This window comes from Elephas maximus, chromosome 20, assembly GCF_024166365.1.
Source record: "Elephas maximus indicus isolate mEleMax1 chromosome 20, mEleMax1 primary haplotype, whole genome shotgun sequence".
Classification (NCBI taxonomy): Eukaryota; Metazoa; Chordata; class Mammalia; order Proboscidea; family Elephantidae; genus Elephas; species Elephas maximus.
The window spans coordinates 55339461-55361125 of record NC_064838.1 but is presented as its reverse complement, the minus strand read 5'-3'; the positions used below and the strand labels follow the sequence as shown (position 1 = coordinate 55361125).

Genomic DNA, 21665 nt, shown 5'->3' with positions numbered 1-21665 from the left:
TTTGCATTCATTCTACTTACATTTTAAAATTTATATTATATTAAGAACATATACTGATGAGAAAACTTATCAAGGCAAAAGCGCTAAAAAAGTTCCACTTAAATATCTGTCTGTTGGCTTCCTCATTTCACAGACCACAGATCCCTGGCTTTCATTGTGGGAGAGAGAGCTGATTTTTATTTTCCCTAGATCCTTGTAATTTTGAGAAGATATGCATTCCGACAGTGACAGGCCAGAGAGCAGGGTAGAAAAAGAAAGTGTTACTGACAGTCACCATAGCTAGGATGCTAGCTCCTTTAGGAGCTCACAGAAAATTCGTAGCGGGGATGCTGGTCAGTGGGCTGGAGTCTACACGCTAGATCAAGTGTCAAGAGAGGCTAGACCATACCAAGGGGTCCAAGGACAAGGGACCAAGGCTGAACTGCAGATCTATCACTGACTGTCTGAGCTCCTGTGAATATGCTTCAGTTACACTGTAGCGTATGACCTCTTCTGCAGGAACAAAACTGTTTGCTTTAATCAACAAAGAGCTCACCCATCATTTTAAAAAGAAAATTTCTCGCCAGGGGCTCCTGAGATTTTCACAGATGCAGATGATCTCATCTGAGTAGACTGACTGACTCAGGCAGAGCCTTGTACTTCAACTGTGGAAGCAGCTAATTTTCAAGAAAAAGTTTATTCTACACAAGGGCATTTTGAATGCTGACTAAACTCCACGAGGGTAAGAAAGTGCGGCTTTTTAGCTTGTTTTGCACAGTATTCATGCAAAGGTGGCTAACATAAGTGTTTTCACATGATAATCCAAAGAGTTAAATTTTTGAGAGCAATTTTACATTCCCAAGGCCTAGCAGAAAAGCCTGCCATACAGAAAGAAGGCTCTACAGTGAAAGCTGGTTGAATGATGGAATCAATCATTGGCATGCTGAGGCTTCAGAGCACCCTAAATCTGTAGGTACCCAGTAAGAGAACCAGGCATATTAACTGGTATGTCAGTGCCAAAGAAAAATAAGATAGTCACACAATACTACTACTCTTGTGAATAAGGAAATTCATATATAAAAAAAAAAACAACTGGTGTTTCCAAGCAGAACCAAATAGAGATCATAAGACAAATGCTATTCTAAAAGAAGATTCTTTGTTACTATTTTGGGAAGGTGATTATGTGGTAATTATTAAACAGATTTAGATAATGATTAAAAATGGTAAAGGTGTCTACAGAATTTTTTTTTTTTTTAATTAAACAAAGCCAATGAATTCCTTACAGAAAGGGGATTTCACGATATTAGAAAAAAGACAGAAAGGATATTTTAAATTCTGGCCATTCTTCTTCTCTTACGCCATTATCCCTGGAAAGCAAAGCAGACCTTTGTTCTCCACTGCCTAGCTGGTCGTGTAAAGAAAGGGGAGAGGTAAAAATGAAAAATATTTTGGTGTATTTTCCTCCACACAGAGAAAAGTCAATATTTGTTATAATTTGCTACAACTGTCTTTCCCTTAAGACAGCTACTTTAAGAAAGTATTACCAAAAACTTGAAAAGTCTGTCAGTTAAAGGATTTTACAAAAAATTTTAGTATTTAAAAAAAGGCAAAAGATTTTAAGCTTCTTAAAATGCATATACACTATATGCATATAAATGTATATAGTTTTTCCCACAAATGAGGTCATATTATAATACAGTTACAAACTTGCTGTTGTCACTGAACAAAATCTCATAAACTTTCTTTTATACATAGCAAATGTTTATTTAGAAATGGTCCCTGAGGTAGGCAGAATTCCAAGATAGGCTTCAAAATCTTCCACCCTCCACTACACAATCCCTGGGACTGTGAATATGATGGATTTTACTCCCATGATTAGGTTATACGGCACAGTTGACTTTAAAATAAGGAGATTATCCTGGTGAATCTGGCCTAATCACGAGTCCTTTAGAAGCAGAGAATTTCCTCCCATGGTGGAAGAAAGGAAGTCAGAGATTTGAGGCAAGAGGAAGAGTCACTCTGTCTTGCTGGCTTGAAGATGGAGGGTGCTACATAGAAGGGATGCAGGTGGCCTTTAGGAACTCAGAGTAACTAACTTCCAGCTAACAGCCAGCAAGAAAATGGGAACTTAGTACTACAGTTGCAAGCAACTGAGTTCTGCCAAGAACAATCAATGAGCTTGGAAGTAGACTTTTCCCCAGAGCTTCCAGTTGAGAAGGCAGCCCAGCTGACACTGATTTCAGCTTTGTGATGTCCAGAGTAGAGAAACCAGAAAGTGACTGTCTTGCCAGACTTCTGGCCTACAGAATTGTAAGCTAATGAGTTGGCACAGTGTGGTGAATTACTTAATATGATCTTTCTAGCCAGTCTTTATGACTCCCACACAATGATTGGGTGGGACTACGCAAATAAGGTGCTTGTGGCCCACCAAGAAGACTGGACAGCCTGCTAATAATGCAAATAAGGTGCATGGAACCCTTGAGGGGGTGAATAAATGTAACTAAGGTGTATGGAACCCCAACGAGGGGATTGGTCAGTTTTACCATCCTTAAAGGGAGTTAATCCTATAAATGAAGAGGGGACCTCACTACCATCAAGAAAGAGCCAGGAGTGGAGTGCATCCTTTGGACCCAGGGTGCCTGTGTTAAGAACCTCCTAGCCCCAGGAGACAGAGAGAGCTATAACACCGGAGAGGTTGGCGAGGTGGCTAGACGTCAAGAGGCAAGGCAGAGAAACAGTAGCAGCAGAACCAGGAGACCTGCATGAGATGGTGCAATGGGTGATCAAAGCGGTTACAATGGACGTGCTGACCCACAGGCTGAGACAGTTGAGTGCCTTCAGGCAGGAGGCTTGTTGGCAGAGTGAGGTGCCTTCGGGTACTTGGTGGAGCTACGCTCCCTCACTCACGAAGAGAGAGCTGAGTGCCTTCAGGCAGGAGGCTTAGTGGCAGAGTGTGGTGCCTCTGGGCACTTATTGGTGGAACTAAAGAGCTTTGTAACACTTGCCCAAGCAGGGAAGAGGCCAGGCCAAGGGGCGGAGGGGCTGAGAGCTGAGAGCCAAAAGAGAGGCCTGCCTGCAGGCATGACCAAGAAGCTGTCCTGACTGAAGAACTGCATCTGAGTTGTTCCTGACCTGAACTGCAACCTGTTACTTCCCTAATAAACCCCATAACTGTGAATATGGTCTGTGAGTTCTGTGTGGCCACAGCAATGAATTATTGAACCCAGTAAAGAAGCAGAGTGCTGTGGAAGTGACTGCTGGTATCAGACTTGGTAAAAAGACTGGAGGAGGTTGGAGGTATGTTTGACCTCCACCTCATAGGAATCAGCCTGGAGCTGATGCAGATCTTGATTCTTTCTCCTTCCCTTTGTGACGTCAGACGAGGAGGTCTGATGCTGCCATCACACCATTTTTTACAGTGGGTATTGTTTTAATCCGCTAAATTTGTGGTAATACGTTACACGGCAATAGAAAGCTAATACAGTCTCTCTCTTCTTTCATCTCATTCCTTTTAAAGGTTTGACTGTTATTCATTAAGCCATCTCTTTACTCATAGGCATTTAGATTGCCTTCAGAAGCTTGCTCTCACAAAAATAACATCCTTATACATAAAAGTACAAATTTATTGCAATCAAGTTGTTCACAGTAAGTGTATACAATTTTTTAAATGTGTCCATTTGGCTTTTCTGCCCAGCTTGTTTGGTACTGAAAATTGGGAATAACATGTTTCACATCTTTTGGGATCCTAGAGTGCCCTATTCAGATCTCTGCAGGGGAAGGGATACTCTTTTTTAAACTCTAGATCTCTAATACCTATCACAGGGGCTCACAAACAAAGAGGCCCTGAGAGAGTACATGTTTATTAAACTACTAAATAAAAATTTTGATTCGTACATGATTAACTGGTACTTATTTGATAGATTTATTTACTCATATCATCAATGAATATTTCTTTAATGCCCATGATATTCCAAGTCTTGTGCTTAGCAATGGGGAAAAATATTCCAGAAGATACGCAAGGAAGCTCCCATTCAAGTGGGGGGAAACTGACATGCATGTGCACATACAATTAATATATAATGTCTAAGTAATGGGGTAAAGAAGCCATCGTGGCACAGTGGTTAAGAGTTCAGCTGCTAACCAAAAGGTCAGCAGTTCGAATCCACCAGTCCGTTCCTTGGAAACCCTATGGGGCAGTTCTACTCTGTCCTGTAGGGTCGCTATGAGCTGGAATGTACTTGACAGCACCAGGTTTTTTTGTTTGTTTGTTTAATGGGGTTAAGTTAGATATAGGATAAATGAAGTCCTAGGGACTGATTCTACCTCTGAATACTGAGGAAAATTTCATAAATCAGAGTTTTAAAGGATGGACAGGAGTTTACAAGTCAACAGAGTAGAGAGGCATAAAAGAACAGTGAATGTTTAGGAAAAGCCAAATAAGTCATTAGGGGTGAAATAGGATATATAGCATGAAATAAGATTTGAGAAATAGGCAGAATCATATCATGCTGAGCCGTTTATGCTACACCAATAGCAGAGCTTTAGGATAAATGGGAGCTGACATGAACAGATTTACATTTTTAAAAGAGAAGCATTGTAGGAAGACAGTGGAGTCAGAAAGCCTATGTTCAGGGACAAATGCGGAGGATCTGTAGTGACAATGGAATGGAGTAGGGGTAGAATGACTTGACCGATGTGGAAGGAGGTGGAAGTTCACAGGACACAGTGACTAACTGAGAGGGGAAGCAGAATGAGAGGAAGAAGCCTAAGAGGACTCCTAATTTCTGATATGGGTCTTTGAACAAACAATAATGCCTTTTACCTGATTTAAAAAGAACAGGAGAAAGTATATGTTTGAGGCAAAGAAGATGAAGATAGTTTAGATACATGGAGGTAGAAATGTCTAAGGGACATCCAAAGGCATACGTCTGAGAGGAAAAAGAAAATGAGGGCCTGAAGTTCAGGGGAGAGATCTCCGCTGGAGATTTAGATATCAAGGCTAAATATATGTGATTCTATTTTCAATGGTGAAATGTCACAAAAACTAATTAGAGCTACCAAGGACCCACCAGCTGCTGCTCCTTCCCTCCTGTCCCCATTGCTGTTGAGTGGATTCTGACTCATAGTGAACCTATAGGACAGAGTAGAACTGCCCCATAGGGTCTCCAAGGAGTAGCTGGTGGATTTGAACTGACAACCTTTTGGTTAGCAGCCAAGCTCTTAACCACTACACCACCAGGGCTCCTTCCCTCCTACAGATCATCTAATACTCAACAATCAATATATATCAGGATGCACTACGTGGATTTGCAATTTGTCACTCATTTTAGCACCTCTAGGTTTGGAAACCCTTGGAAACTCTATGGGGCAGTTCTACTCTGTCCTATAGGGTTGCTATGAGTTGGAATCGACTCAACAGCACTGGGGTTTAGGTTTGCTTGTGGGATCAGAAATGACATTTAAAGTGGAGGAATACCTGGTCTTAAGTCTAATCCCCCTGCTCGTATGTGTTATTTGGCACACAGGTAAGAATATCATGACAGAGCTGAACACTAGACTAGCATCATTTGATTGGATACTAGACCACCAATATTTGATTGAAAAGATAGTTGCTCAAGGAGTTCTCTTGATGAAAAGCAACAATTAAACCAATTGCTCTGTGTCAAATACTCTGTGTATCTGATGTAATACACTCCTAACCTTTACTGATTTCTGACAACTGCTTTGAGAAAGTAATATATGACCAATGTAATATCTAACCATAATGAAAGCATAACTTCCTAGTAACTGGGGCTCAATGCCCTAAAAATTTTCAGTTTATATAACGATACAAATCCTAATGGAAAGAAAGAACACTTATTAATTTTAGATCTAGATACAAAACTCTGCTCATTAGGTAACTCTTAACTAAGCAAACTGGATATTTTCAAGTAAGGACCTCATAATCTTCCTATTTTAGTAATAAAAAAAAATAATAAGGTGGTATAATTCTTTAATATTCAGGAATTTTTAAATGACCAAAATTTTTCCAGAAATGCTGGAGAATTTTTTTTTTTACCGTTCTTCTTTAAAAATGCTTTATAGTTTCTTGAAACTAAATTATAAAATAAGTTGAAAGACAATACAACTGAACAACTGATACACTGAGGATCCCCCATGGATTACAAACAGGGGCAGTGGGGTGGCTCTACTAGGCTTGGATCTTCTCAGTTCAATAAACCCAATAAACTATGTACTGAGCACAGGTACTATGTGAGGTGCTAGAATTACAAAGTAAGAAGACACAGTCCCTACACTCAAGATGGCAAAGTGCTGTGCTCTGCTTTTCAAACTACAACCCATGGACCTTCAGTGATTCCATAGGGTATAGGTGGAGCCAGGGGCATAGTGAGGTTGCTGTTACCTCCTCTCCACTTCAACAGTAGAGTAGTTCCATTTTACCTGTTCATATGCCAGACATTCCCATAAAATTCAGCTTGAAGAAAGGATCCTTTTATACACACACACAATAAAAAAGTTTACAAACCATTGGTCTAGTAGAAAAACAAGAGCAGCCAGAGCTTATATTCATGTAACCCTGGCCTGTGGTCTTGACTGTGTGTAGCAGCTGCAGCTGCTGTCACCAACACTACTTCCCTCTCTACCACAGCTTTTCCAGGGGCCCACACTGACAGCCACTGATGACAAGGGAAACCCTTATCAATAGATGGTATCATTTTATTTCTACCCCAGTGTGAAGCATGGTGCTTTGTTTTGTTTTGTTTGGTTTTCTTTTTTCTTTTGTCAATATCAGAGACAGCATGGGGCATGCAAATGAACTGTTTTTCTTTTGTATTCGGTTGTATCCTCCATGCTTAGTTTTCCTACATGTAACACGCAACTGTAAAAAGTAAAACAGCTTTTTTCAAACATTAAAAGAAAAAAATCTAAACAAAACAAACACAAAAAACACCCTTAACAAAGGAAAATCCAAAGCAATATAAAAAGAACCCAAGATTTATTTTCACTCTGTGCAACCTAGAAGATAACCACAAAGATATGTTTGGACTCCCTAAAATTGTGTGTTGGTTACAAAGGTCATCTCACTCCCATCAGAGCCTGCTGGCCTCTAGAGGAAGGGAAGCTAGAGAGTCTCTTAGATTCCTCCCTACCCTCAAGAGGGAGAGCACTGCTATAGCTGCTCATCCTTAAGGGTCTCATCACTCTGCCAAGACATGTGGTCTACTGCATGTGGGACCCTTCTGCTGCACCTCCTTCAACCTAGGAGGAATGATGGAGGCAGGCCAGCCTTCCTCTTTGTTCAGAAGATGCCCTGTCCTTCACAGGGATGGAATGGCTTCAAGGGCTAGGTGTCCTCAGACAAGAGGAGGCGCCATCAGCCTATGTCACTGGGAATTCTCTCTCCTACATTCGGCAAGCCAGGCCCAGGGCTTTCTGTGCTCTGCAGCTGGCCCTCTCTGCTGCATTTGCTTTGCTCTGTTACTTATATGCCTTTTCTTCCAGCACTGAATGCCAGATGCATCCTTCTCTCTCTCTGAGGTGGTACTAGCTAAGGCTTGAATTTGAGCTTCCATGTGGAAATAGGCATAGAAAAAGAAAAAAAGAGGTTTCCATATGGTATGGCTTTGACAACTTTGGGTTACGCTGGGAGTTTGGCACCAAACTCCTAGCTAATTAGAGCTTACTTTGTCTTGTTTTGCCCCCTCTGTGCATCTATCTTCTCTGAAGACCAGAGATGCTTATGACCCTGGCCATACCATCCTAATACAGGCTCAACTTCACCAGAACTTCCAATAACTCTTACCTTATCTGCTTGCCTTCTCTCATGTCATACAAGCAAAAGAAGACATCAGTATCTTCCCCAATGGTATTGTAGGTGAAACTTTTCAGACTAAGGAAGAAGTGATGTGGCACTGGCATCCGACAGGTTTCCCCATGACGTGGGCGCATTGTATCTACCTGATGAGGAAGTCAAAAACAGTGCTTTCTATTTTAGTTATTCAGTATATTAACCATAAATATGAAAACTAAGTGACTACCTCTCCTCACACTGCTGAAGAGGGTTATTTTAAAGAGACTGGAAGGATTTTCTCTGCTGGTAGGGGGTGCTGTATGGATAGGCTTAGGTCGAGGTGGGCAAGCATGCAGCTGGAAGTATTAAGCAGAGCGCAGGGATTATGGGAATAGTAATTCCAATTACAAGTGAACTCAAAATCTCCAGGGAACCATTTTCAAAGTTATTTACTGGAGATGCTGTCATGACCCTGATGCAATTGATTTATAGTGTTAGATAAAACAGTTACATTTTAAATAACATTCTGTTTCTCCCAGACTGATTTATTTTAGCCTAAGTCTACTTTCTTTCAATTGTGCTTATGTAAATTTGCACAGAGGAATGGAGACTGGCCAAATGTGCTTGAAGGCCAGGGCTCCTTAGATGAAAGGCACCACGCAATCAAGAAGTCAGTGGTATCTATCATTTCTTGGTACATCCGTATGTTGTGATCTCTTAAAAGAAAAAGTTGGGGGAAAAGGCTAGGAGGCCTGGTCAAGCTGCTTACCTGGGATGTACTTTGCTGTACACTCTGCCGGCTAGATAAATGCTATAGAAAGAAAACAAAAAAATTATATGTGTGTGTATATGCCTATATAACCCCCAAAAAACCAAACCCGCTGCTGTAGAGTGGATTCCAACTCACAGCGACCCTATAGGACAGAGTAGAACTGCCCCATAGAGTTTCCAAGGAGCGCCTGGCGGATTTGAACTGCTGACCTTTTGGTTAGCAGCCGCAGTACTTAGCCATTATGCCATCAGGGTTTCCAATATATGTATATATATTTTCTCTCAACTGGGGAGAAAACTAATGTTTATTAAGCACCTTCTATATATATATATTTTTATATTACTAACAGTGTGCTGAATCTTTTATATCTATTATTTGGTTTAGTTCCTGTAACTTCATTATGTGTTATTCATAATTTATGGAGGCGATTAAGGCTTACAGTAATGAAGTGATTTGCTGAAAGTCACATAGAAAAAAGGTGGCAAAGTCTGGATTCCAACGTGAGTTCATCAGCCCCAAGTACCAGCCAAGTCACAGGTGGGTGCTTGCTACAGGATTTTTGCTTTGGCAATCCTCCTGCTCCAGCCTCTCCAGGCTCTCAATACTGGAGGGGGTGTAATCTTTAATGAAAACGGGGTCACTCTTAAATGCCTCTCCATGCTGCTCCTCTGGTGTGGCTGAAAGTTAGAAGCAGATTCCAATCCCGGCTATGACACTCATGAGCTGTGAAGCCTCAGACAAATTGCTTAATCTCTCCTAGAAAGAGTTTTCCTCAGCTAAAAAAAAAAAAAAAAAAATTTTTTTTTTTTTTTTTAATAAAATTGAGATAAAAGCCTGTCTTGCATTTCTCATAGGGTTATTGTGAGTTTCAAATTAAAATTTGGGGCAGCTTGATATAGTTAGGGACATATGTATTGTAGTCAGGATGCCTGGTTTTGAATCTTGACTCAAACTTGCCACCTATGTGCCTCAGTTTCCTCATTTCTAAAATGGGGATAAAATTCTGTACCTATCTCCACGTTATAGGGTTTTGTACAAATTAAATCAATACGTTATCTATTATATTTTAAGTGGTTGGTAACTATTACCTATAATTTTTTTTTTTTTTAATATTTATTGTGCTTTAAGTGGAAGTTTACAAATCAGGTCAGTCTCTCATATAAAAGTTAACATACACCTTGCTATACACACTTCTAGCTGCTCTCCTCTTAATGAGACAGCACTCTCCTCTCCACCCTGTATTGCTGTGTCCATTCAGCCAGCTTCTGTCTCCCCCTGTATAACTGGTATTCTTTACAATTAGCTATTAGAGAAAAGTCAGTCAAATGTAGAAATAACCCCTGGCCAGGAAGAATGATGGTTCACAAACATTGGGTCCCTGGTCTTGGTAAACTCAATGAGAGTTTCTATCCTGCTCCTTTTTGGTCCCGTTTGGATCCATGTCATAGGGGTAAGAAAGGCTGCTGCAGGGGAATGGTTTCACTCCTTTTCCAAATATACAGATTTAACCCTAAATACAACTGAAGTAAAATTAAACATTAATCTAAATGTGTATCACTAGCTATACTTGCTAATTATTCAATATTTGTGTGTATCATTGGCTATATTAGCTAATTACTTTAAGTATCAATACACATTCATGGACTTTATGTTCCCATGATATATATTAAATACAATAAAATCAGGTCTCCACCAGCTGAGGAACTCATCACATGAAATGTGTATGCACAAAGAAAACTTCATATATAAAACAGGTTAAAAGAAAACTTTTAAAAATTAGACTTGTAAAAAAAAAAAAAAAATTGGGCTTTCCCCGGTTTACTGTCCCATATGCCAGTGGCCTAAAATGTGCTTCATTGTTTTGTTTTATATTCAGGAACTGCACTAAGTTCTGCTCAAGTAGACTTACTATCTCTTAAAAATGACTACCAATTTTAAACATAAATTTTCAATTAAAACTAGGTACAGAAGAAGTTTACAAAACACAGCTAATTTCAGTATAAAATAACTTCAAAGGCATCAAATTTTGGGAGAACTTTTGAATTTAGTCTAAAAGCATACCACACTGGAGCCAGAAAAAAGGAGCAGAACTGGCATTTGGAGCCTCTTTCATGGGACTGTAAGGAAAATCCTCTGCCCTGTGGTCAGGGAGCATTCTGCTGTCCAGCTAATATCTCCCTCTTCAGAGCTCCCATCACCTGTATTAGGACTATAATGTATTATGTTTCCACATCTGCTACTTAACTCTGGACTTCGTTCTCTCAGAGAGCAAATTACCTGTCTTCATATCTCTGGTAAAAGAAAAAAAAAAAATTTTTTTTTTTATATCTCTAGTACCTAGCAAAAAATCTACATTAATCAAGAAATGAATGGCCTACATTATTGCCTCAATTTTTTTTCCAGTACAAAAGTAGTTTTCAGTCCTCTGAGGTCTCTAGTTCACTTAATTTACAAGAGTCTAACAATATGGAAAAAACCATGCAGCTTTAAACATGTTCAACTGAATAACACAATTAAGCCCACTGTCATCGATTCCAACTCATCGTGACTCTATAGGACAGAGTAGAACTGCCTCATAGGGTTTCCTAGGCTGTAATCTTCACGGAATTGGACTGCCACATCTTTCTCCCTTGGAGCTGCTGGTGGATTCCAACTGTTGACCTTTTGGTTCGCATCTGAGCGCTTTACCACTGTGCCACTGGGGCTCCTCTAACAACTGTATTAGGTATTCTGGGTCTTAGAAAGGAAGTATAAGACATATCTAATCTGAATTACCAATGAAATGATGCTTGATTATAGTAGTCTAATCAATTGATTTATTCCAGAAGGGAAGTACATACATTGATCTATTGGAAATACTAACTAGCAACAGAAGATAAAAAACTGTTATGTAGTTGGAGGATCTTTTTTTCCTGATTATTTTCTATTACTTAGCATTTAGACCTCACCAACATCCAAAGATATCTGAGATGGCTTTCAAAATAAGCCCTGATCTTTTAAGAACAATCTCCCTCAGTAGCATGAGAAGGGCTACTTCTCACACCTTAATGTGGAAGGATAACAATGAAGCAGAAGATTCTAGTGTGAGAATTGTTAGATCTTGCCACAATTTAGAAGCTCATATATGATGTAATTTCTGAGTGCCAACATTTCAAAAGATTTTGCTAATTAAGATTAATACAAACATTTTGTTGTTTCTTTTCAAAATGCTTTTTATTTTGGGCAGCACCAAGTCTCTACTGCTAAAAGTGGGTTGGTTTCGAGTTATTCTGCAGACCCAAGAACTGAGGTGCACTGAAGCTTCCTGCGGTTCCTGTCATATGGAACAGAAAATCGAACTGTGTATTTAGAGAGGTTTTTACCAATGATAATCATTCAACACTTGCACAGGAGCTTGGTTTTTTATGGAAAAGAAATGGGTATTTAAGGTTAATCTTATTTATAAAGCTTTATTTTTTACTTTTAGTGTGTGATAAGTATTATTATAATTAGAATGTTTCATACTGAGTTTGTGTAACAGGCAGTGACAAATTTAAATGTTAACATGAAGAAGTTCCAAAGGTTATTCCTTTGGATTTCACCGACAATGTTAAGATTTAAATGAAACATTTACCGTATAGAATTTAATGCAAAAATCTTAAGAGGTTTTCAATAAATTTATGGACTCTCAAAATTGGTTTTACTCCATCATCTCTAATTCTTTCAGTTCAAAAGTAAATACATGGCATAAAAAGAGAGAACTTAGCAGAAAATGAAATAAAATAAAAAGAACTTGACCTTTAGGCATTTTTAATAAAATTTAAATGTAATAAAATGATACAAGCATGTAGTTGTATTTGTTACCATTAGTTGCCATAAAGTTGTCTCCAGCTCATGGTGACCTTATGTACAACAGAAACATGGCCCTGTCCTGTGCCATCTTAACGGTCCCTGGTATGCTCGAGCCCCTGCTGCGGCTCCTGTTTATTCCGGTGCCTTCCAGTCTAAGGGGCTCATCTTCCAGCACCACATCAAACAATATTTTGTTGTGATCCACTGAGTTTTCATTGGCCTTTCTTCCTAGTTTGGCTTAATCTGGAAGTTCTGCTGAAACCTGTCTACTATGGGTGAACCTGCTCGTATTTCAAAAACTGGTGGTATAGCTTCCAGCTTCAGAGCAATACAAGCCGCCACAGTACAACAAACTGACAGGCAAGTGGTGGTTAAAAAGTTAAATAGCACTAAAAGGCTTGCAGGAAAATTGTCAGTCCTCTGCTCCTGTTTCCCAGAGATAACTACTTTGAATTCTTTATGGTGTTTCTTCTAGAATTTATCAAATATTTCTAAATTTCATACTTAAATTTCTTTCCCTTTATCCAATTTTAGAATTATTTATTGGTTTCTTATTATGGCAGAAGATTTTTCCTTTTGTTTATATCTACTCATCTCCCCAGTGCATCATAATTTTTTTGGTTAAAACTAATGTTTATACTACTGTAACTTTTAAGTATTGTTCACTGCTGAGCCAAGTAGGGTACTACAATAACAATTTCTTTCTTCTGCTACTTTCTGCTTTTTTCCCACGATACTTGCTTTTTTTTTTAAATGATAGGGTCTCTTTCTACGCCCTCCAACAACTCTATAAAATATCTTCTAAGAGTATTTTCCACATGGTGAAAACTGCCAAATAGTCTATGAGGTCTGCTATTTTCTCCTGGAGATAACTCTCCTGGCGTTCTTTGTCCTTCTGCTTTAATCCAGACTGGTTATTCTCTAGGCCTACTGCACAGCTACCATCCTGGGAGTTCCCTCTGCTGCCACCCTGCGAATTCTTTGCACCTATCACATGTGTCAGAATCCCTTTTCTGAATGGCATGTAGTAGTATTTTAAAGGAACAATTCATTCTTCAGTAGTTTCCTGAAAAGGATTTCATAAGACAGATTTTATTTTTTAGACTTTGAATAACCTATTTTTCTTTAGGCTACCCTCCCACCTGATTGATGAGGTGGCTGAATTTATTTAGAATTCTAGGATGAAAATTTGTTTTCCCTCAGAATTTTGAAGGCAATGCTCCACCGTTTTCTAGATTTCAATGTTGCTATTAAGAAATCAAATGCTGTTCTTAAACCAAATCCTTTGTATGTTACCTGTTTTCCTTTCTGAAAGCTTTTAGCCTCAACTCTTTATTTCTGGTAAGCTGAAATTTCACAATTAATTGCCAAATGTTTGGAAGGATCTTAATATGACTTTTTTTTTTTTTTTAACATAATTCAAGTCAGTTTCTCATACAAAAACTTATACACACATTGTTATGTGACCCTAGTTGCTCTCCCTATGATGTGACAGCACACTTCTCCTCTCCACCCTGTATTTCCCATCTCCAATTAACATGATTTCTTCGATAATTTCCTTCATTTGTTTCTCTGTTCTCCCTTCTGAAACTCTATTATCTAGATACTGGATCTCCTGGATTGAACCTCTGATTTTTGTAACTTTTCTCTCCTATTGTTAATTTCGTTGTTATCATTCTGTTTTCAGGGAGAGTTTCTCTATTTTATCTTCTAACCTTTATACCAAGTTTATTCCAGTTATGTCATTTTTAATTTTCTAATACTCCTTTTTTTCTTGGATTGCTCCACTTTGTTTCCTAACTGCAGCTTTGTTTTTCTTTCTACAGAGAGCAATCACCATTTTCTTCTGCCAGAGTTTTTGCATTCTTTCAAGTTCTATTCATAGGTTGCTTGTTTTGCTCTCTAACCTTCATGTGAGAAGTTTCCTCCAAATGTCTATTGATGTGTGGCTATTTGCTCCTATTTAAGAGTTAGGCAATAGAAAGCTTCCTGAAGTGTTCTATGGGATGACAGTGCCTACTGACCACTGGGTTTCAATGTACAGACTTTTCAACATCTCTGTTCGGATATTTAAAAGGTATCTCAAACTTAAGAAGAAAAACCAGAACTACAGATTCCCCACTGCTCAACTCTCAAGCCTGCTTTACACACAATGTTCCCTGTTCTACTTTTACCCAGTTGAGGAGGTCAAAAACATAGGACTGGTGTCATTTTTTCTGACCTTTCTCTTTCTTGCACAAATACAATTCAGTCTATCTACAACTGTGGTTCTAACTTCAAAAAATCTAGAATTCAGCAACTTCTTACCACTTGCACTGTCCTATCTCTAGTCCAAGCTACTAAAATGAAAATCTCTTGCTTAAACAATTGCTCCCTGCTTCCATTCTTGCCCAACTCCAGTCCTTCTCTACATAGCAGCTCAAGGAACGCTTTTAAAATGTAAGACACATTGTATGAGTCCCTTGTTCAAATTACTCCAAAGGCTTTCTGTCACACTCCCAATAAATTTGTAAACCCTTAAAAAAAAAAAAAAGGCATCCTTTAAACCATCATTCTGAGAGGAATTCTTTGCCTCAAATGTTCCTTCTCCCTTCACTTCCTACAATTAATTGATCATCACAATTCATCAACTTTATTTTAAAACATCTGTATTTCTTTATTGTATTTCTTGTCTATTCTCATCGCTGCTTAGGTAGAACATCATTATTTCTTGGCTGAATCACTACCGTGGTCTCCTTTCTACCTGGTTTCAATCTTTTCTGCATTTTACATTCTCTACAGACTGAGTCAGCATGTGAAACACACGTTTGATCATGTCACTCCAAAGGTTCTATCAGACAACTAAAGAGTCTGATTTTTGGCATATAAAGTTTTTCACAAACTGGCTCTTGTCTCCTTCTGGCCTCATCTGCCACTTGCTAACAAATACCTACATGCCGAAGTCACCAATTGTGTTATAGTTTCCTAGAAATACTACCCTGCCACTGCCTTATGCTGGGTGCAATTTTGAAATGTCTTTCCTTTTCATTTTTCTACCTGGTGAGCCCCTGCTTACCCTTCAAGACTCACATACATATTACTGCCTCTGGAAACTTTCACTGATTTTCCGAGTCCATTCCTTTTAAAAGGATCAGTGTATACCTTAATTATGGTATATACCACATATACGGCAGTTATTTGTTTGTGGTCTATTATCTCATTAGAGACTCAAAACAAGGGGTTCATGCATAGGCTTGAGGAGTAGCCAGGGGGAGGAACTATCCATCAATTCCCTAAAATTGATTATAAAAATTTGTATGAAAAATCATAGTTGCTTTGTCCTTGGCAGGGGAGGGGTTCATCTGAGCCTCCATGACCTAGAAAGGGTTAGGAGTCATTACCCTAGATGGCAAGATTCTTGAGGTAAGGGATATATCTTGTTCATCATTAATCTCTATATGTCAAGCCTATCATTCTGCATAGTTAAAGCAATTGTACACTTACCTGAGTATACCAGTAACTATACACAAGCAAATATACAGAAGCAATTGATAAGCTATTTGGATATTATTTAGGCAATTTCCTAAGGTCCTCAACTAGGCAACATCCTTGATATCATCTGTTTCCTAAAAATACTACGTTTTCTTAAAGAGACCCTAAAACTTTGAATTCTCAGCAATATATATTACTCAAATATATACTTCCCCCAAGTGGGGTTTTACCTAGTCCCTTGGTCTAAGCTTAACAGTAACCTTAGGATACTTCTATCTGTTTTACTTTAAAAATTTTATACCTTCTTTTCAATTACTTCTCATCTAGTCTATAAAATATAATCTTGGTTGGCAATCAATGCATTTTTATAATAATCAACAGACAGCTAAGGATCTATCAGGTTCTGTATGTCTATGAACTGGTACATGAATTCTAGGTTCAATCACTACATTAATCAATAATGGGCTCTTTGTAGTTTCGACTACCTTCTATTCTTAAGGGTGTGGGGAAAGAGACACAACTTTAGTAACCGATGTAGGCTGAAGAAGCTCTGTTCACCAGCAGAATGAACAGAGAAGTGACCCCCTAGATATTACAGTAAGCCCAGCAGCCCTACATTGCAATCATTTGAAAAGCAAGCGTGCTATGTGCTGTCAAAATAAAGAAAAAAAAAAAAAAGAAGACCCCTTAAATAAAAAAAAGACAATTTTTGCAATGTTGTTTCATAAATAATTAAGGAAAATAAACAAAAAGGAAAAAATGAGATGTGCAGGAAAAAGCCACCTCATATTAGGTTTCTTACCATTTTATAGAGATCTGAGACACTAATCTGATCCGAGTCTACTACTTCAAAGTCCTTCCGAGGCACCAGGTCCAGACCCAAATGTCTAGTAAAGAGAAAGATCACACTCAGCACAAAACGTCCTCAGATCACTCATTTATCTATATGACATCCTGGGAGCCCATACCTGCCATGATATTGTGAACAGGTGTCCAGACACTGTACAAGAAAGAACATACCTGTATCTGGCAACACCTGATTGTGTTTATCTTTGGGTAAATAGGTAAGGCTAGGAATTTAAGACTGACACCATTCCAGTCATCAAGCAGTTTCAGTTGTGATGGCAAAAAGGGCCCCTTCAACACCATGTTTAAAACAGATTGTTTGAGTTCACTAAAGATGAGTTTTGTACAGATCATTAATAAGAAGTCATGTTTACTTGTTTCTTCCCCTCCTACAAGTATATTCAAGGCTCAGCCATGTATTACTTTAATTAGGATGAGAAATTATTCAGGGTCCAAGTTAATCTGTAATTAAAAATCAAAACAAATAAAAATCACTGCCTAAAGATAATAAACCCAAAGATGTGTATCTTAGTTGTGTTTTATTTCACTTTCAACTTTATATTGGCACTGGGTTATAATAAAGACCTTGTCACATATTACCAGCATCCCAAGAAACTCTAGATGGAAGTTGAACCAAGGAGTACTCTACTCAAAAAACAGCATTTAGAAGATCTGGTAAATTTGAGCAGGAAGGAAGAAGTGATGGTAATTAATGATTGATTGGCAGTATAAGGCAATGGAAATAATTCTGGATACAGAACTCTTGGATTCAAATATGGTACGTAATCTATATTCAATAAATATTAGCTTCCTTCTTACTCTCAAGAACAACCACTTTAAACCTGGAGACCAGTGGAGTGGAGGGGCTTGTGGACCCCGAAACTGCTTACAACGTTGTGAGTTATATGTGCATGTGTTCGTACCTGATTTTTTTTGAGGAGAATGCACACAACCATGGAAGTTTCAGAGATTGTCTGTGACCATCTTATCCCAAAACAAGGGTTATTATCTACTGCATCTAGCAAAAGTATTCCATAGACTAAGAAGGAAAACTATATATTCTTTTTTCTTTAACTAGACTGTGAACTACTTTTAGACCATGCTTGTAAAACTAATTCTATAGGCTTTTTCTATGCATAAAACTCCCACTCATTTAAAATAAAGCCAGGTATACATACAAAATACAGATTTATTTATTTTATTTATAATTTACAGCCTGTTTACAGGAAAAGAGCTGAGGTTAAACAAATTGCAAAAAGATTTCTAAAATAAAAACAGAAAATTAAACATTATGAAGAAAACATATTGATTGCATAAGCTAACACGATTACCATAATTAAGAATTAAAATTTTGATGTGCAGTTTTAGCAGGCAAATAAAAGGAGAAACATTTTTCTATTAAACATTAAAAACTGAAGTTTTTCTATTAAGAGACAATGAAAATTATCCTTTTAGCACTGAAAAAACCCTCACAATTTTACATAAGAACTACCATACTTTATGGTTTAATGATAAAACAATGTCATGAAATCTGTCTGATTATTTGTCAATCCATTTAAATATATGAGATATATTGTTTTTCTACCACTGGGATGTCTTCCTATGCCAAAGAAAGGCTATTCCATCACTTCTTACAAGCTATTCTGAATTTCTCTAAAACAGTACCAGGCCTCTGGCTTCTAACACCTACAGCATGCCAAGGCAGCAGTGTCAATGGAGAGCAAGAGAGAGCTACAGCACATCTTTTTTACCCCTCTTCTCAGAAAAAAGCAATTTACATTATAAAGATAATTTCGTATATATGATTTCAAGTATTTAAAATACTTTTTATATGCAGTGGAAAGATCACAAAAATGATACTTGTATTTGTATCAGGGAAGTGAAATTATAGTTGATTTAAAAAAATATTTTCCGTATTTTCTATACTCATGTTATTTAAGCTTTTTGAAATAAACAAGTGAAGAAACAAAATTTCACACATATTCTTTAACCACTGGAAGTTACAAAATATATATGGACTAGTCAACATATTATAATTAGGAAGCAAAAGAGGATCTGAGCAAACAATCCAATCAAAATGTATGATTTAGATAAAACAGTTTAAGAAAAAAATCCAACCATCATCTGAGTTAGCAGGGTTAGGATCGTATGTGTTCTGTGGCAGAGCACCACACACAGTACCAGCTTCTTTGGAGACTGACCTCTATGCAAACTACATCCTAGCGCTGTGGCACCCTTAGCTTTCTTCCCATTCAACCATACACCTACCCCACAGATATTTTCTGAGGACCTATCATGTCCCAGACGAAGAGTGCTGGATGCAGGAAATAAAGCAGTTTTGAGTCAAGCAAATGTCCTTATTCATTGTCTAATTGTCCCCTGAGAGCAGAGTGTTTTTCCTTCTCCTAGAAGTCCCTAAACACTATACCCTTCAGTTTCTCAATTTCATTATCTTGGAAAATAAGAGAACGATTAACTTATCTGGTGAAACCGAAGACTTCCTTCTACTAAAATTGCCTTCAACAGAGGAAGAGTATTAGTTCTCAAAAGCTAAATTAGGAGACTGTTCTCACTGGGAAAAGGCACAAATGCTGGACCGTAAAAAAAAATAATGTTCCCTATACTTTTTCTCTGAAAAAGACATGCCCGGCTATTTCTTCTTACGCTTTACTCTTAAGAACAGTGAACAGTAAGTGCAGGGAACCGTCAACAGTCTCTTCTTTATCTTCACAGCAAAGGGAGGCAGTGCAGCAGAACTGTTAGGAATGTGGGTACTGATATCAGATTGTCTGGTTTGTTTCCTGGCTCTTCCGCTAAGCCACACTGTCTTCTCTACGATCTTCAAATAATAAACACACTTCCCTCATAGGCTGTTTTAAGATTGATCCATGAAAACACTCAGCACAGTGCCCAGAACTATGAACTGCTGCTGCTATTAATAATAATAATTATTACTATGTGTTATATCATTAGCTAAAATATGGCTTCAAGTACAGGGATTGTGATCAAAGGAGTGTAGTATCTGAATAAAAGACTCTGAACAGATGGGCACGAGGAGGAGGCATACATATACATATATCTACATACAAATGTACTGCAGAGCCGAGTTTTTAAAAACAGTTTTACTAATTGCTTAGGTGAGCAGATTTCATGAAAATATTTAGTCTTCACTTACCCATCACTGATCACTCATTCGTTGATGCTAATAATTCAATAAATATTTATTAGCACCCTAGTACTCTGTGCCAGGAAACCCTGGTAGTGTAGTGGTTAAGTGCTATGGCTGCTAACCAAGAGGCTGGCAGTTCAAATCTGCCAGGCGCTCCTTGGAAACTCTATGGGGCAGTTCTACTCTGTCATATAGGGTCACTATGAGTTGGAATCGACTCGACAGCAGTGGGTTTGGTTTTTTTTGTTTCCCTGTGCTGGGCTGATGCTGAGTTTGGGGACATAGTGAATGAGTGTTAGTCATTCTTCCTCTTTTTTCAGGTGGAACTCTTTCAGGGTCTTCAATCTTTGTTAAAAAATTCTTTGAATTTTACATTTCTTTTGTATTTTCTATATTATATCCTGTTTTCTATTATATACTTTCCTTCTGCAGTCTGTCATCGGAGCCACAAAACACAGAAAAGAATCTGAAGTTTATTCATTATATACAATGGATGTTATAGCACACCAGGACTTAGTCCACTACTAGAAATAGGCTGAGAGAGACTGGAAGTATTACCATTTCATGCAGGCAGTGGACCCTTTCTACTGATTATAGTATAGTCAGCATATAGGTAATAACTATTCTAATGAAAGCATTAGACCATGCATCTGTCAGTTTGTCATACTGTGGCAGCTGGCACGTTTCTCTAATGCTGGAGGTTATGGGATCGGTATTTCAAATACCAGCAGAGTCACTCACGGTAGACTGGTTTCAGTGGAGCTTCCAGACTAAGACAGACTAGGAAGAAGGACCTGGTGATCCAATTCTGAAAAAACTGGCCAGCGAAAACCTTACGAGTGTAACATTGTCTGATATAGTGCCAGAAGATGAGCCCTCAGGATGGATGGCACTCAATATACGACTGGGGAAGAGCTGCCTCTTCAGAGCAAAGTCCACCTTAATGATGTAGATGGAGCCAAGCTTTCAGGACCTGTATTTGCTGATGTGGCACAACTCAAAATGAGAACAGCTGCGAACATCCATTAGTAATCAGAACATGGAATGTACAAAGTATGATACTAGGAAAATTGGAAGTGCTTAAAAATGAAATGGAACACATAAACACTGATATTCTAGGCATTGTTGTTGTTAGGTGCCATTGAGTCGGTTCTGACTCATAGCGACCCTATGCACAACAGAACGAAACACTGCCCGGTCCTGAGCCATCCTTACAATCGTTGTTATGCTTCAGCTCATTGTTGCAGCCACTGTGTCATTCCACCTCCTTGAGGGTCTTCCTCTTTTCCACTGACCCTGTACTCTGCCAAGCATGATGTCCTTCTCCAGGGACTGATCCCTCCTGACAACATGTCCAAAGTATGTAAGACGCAGTCTCGCCATCCTTGCTTCTAAGGAGCATTCTGGTTGTATTTCTTCTAAGACAGATTTGTTCGTTCTTTTGGCAGTCCATGGTATATTCAATATTCTTCACCAACACCACAATTCAAAGGCGTCAACTCTTCTTCAGTCTTCCTTATTCATTGTCCAGCTTTCACATGCATATGATGGGATTGAAAATACCATGGCTTGGGTCAGGTGCACCTTAGTCTTCAGGGTGACATCTTTGCTCCTCAACACTTTGAAGAGGTCCTTTGCAGCAGATTTACCCAATGAATGCATCTTTTGATTTCTTGACTGCTGCTTCCATGGCTGTTGATTGTGGATCCAAGTAAAATGAAATCCTTGTTAACTTCAACTTTTTCTCCATTTATCACGATGTTGCTCGTTGCTCCAGTTGTGAGGACTTTTGTTTTCTTTATGTT

General features: G+C 38.4%; 1 protein-coding gene across 6 annotated transcripts in view; it reads right to left on the bottom strand.

The window, feature by feature from the left end:
* Positions 1-21665, bottom strand: part of DOCK3 (dedicator of cytokinesis 3) — a 547636-nt gene that overhangs the window by 208840 nt on the left and 317131 nt on the right. For 5 of the 6 annotated variants that reach the window (XM_049861907.1, XM_049861911.1, XM_049861908.1 and 2 more), the window contains exons 7-9: positions 16648-16732; positions 8541-8582; positions 7784-7938 (exon numbers count right to left, since the gene is read on the bottom strand). In XM_049861907.1, the coding sequence (XP_049717864.1) occupies positions 7784-7938; positions 8541-8582; positions 16648-16732 (282 nt within the window). Of the gene's footprint in view, positions 1-7783; positions 7939-8540; positions 8583-16647; positions 16733-21665 lie in introns of those variants that run through there. The other variant, XM_049861913.1, reaches the window with a different exon arrangement.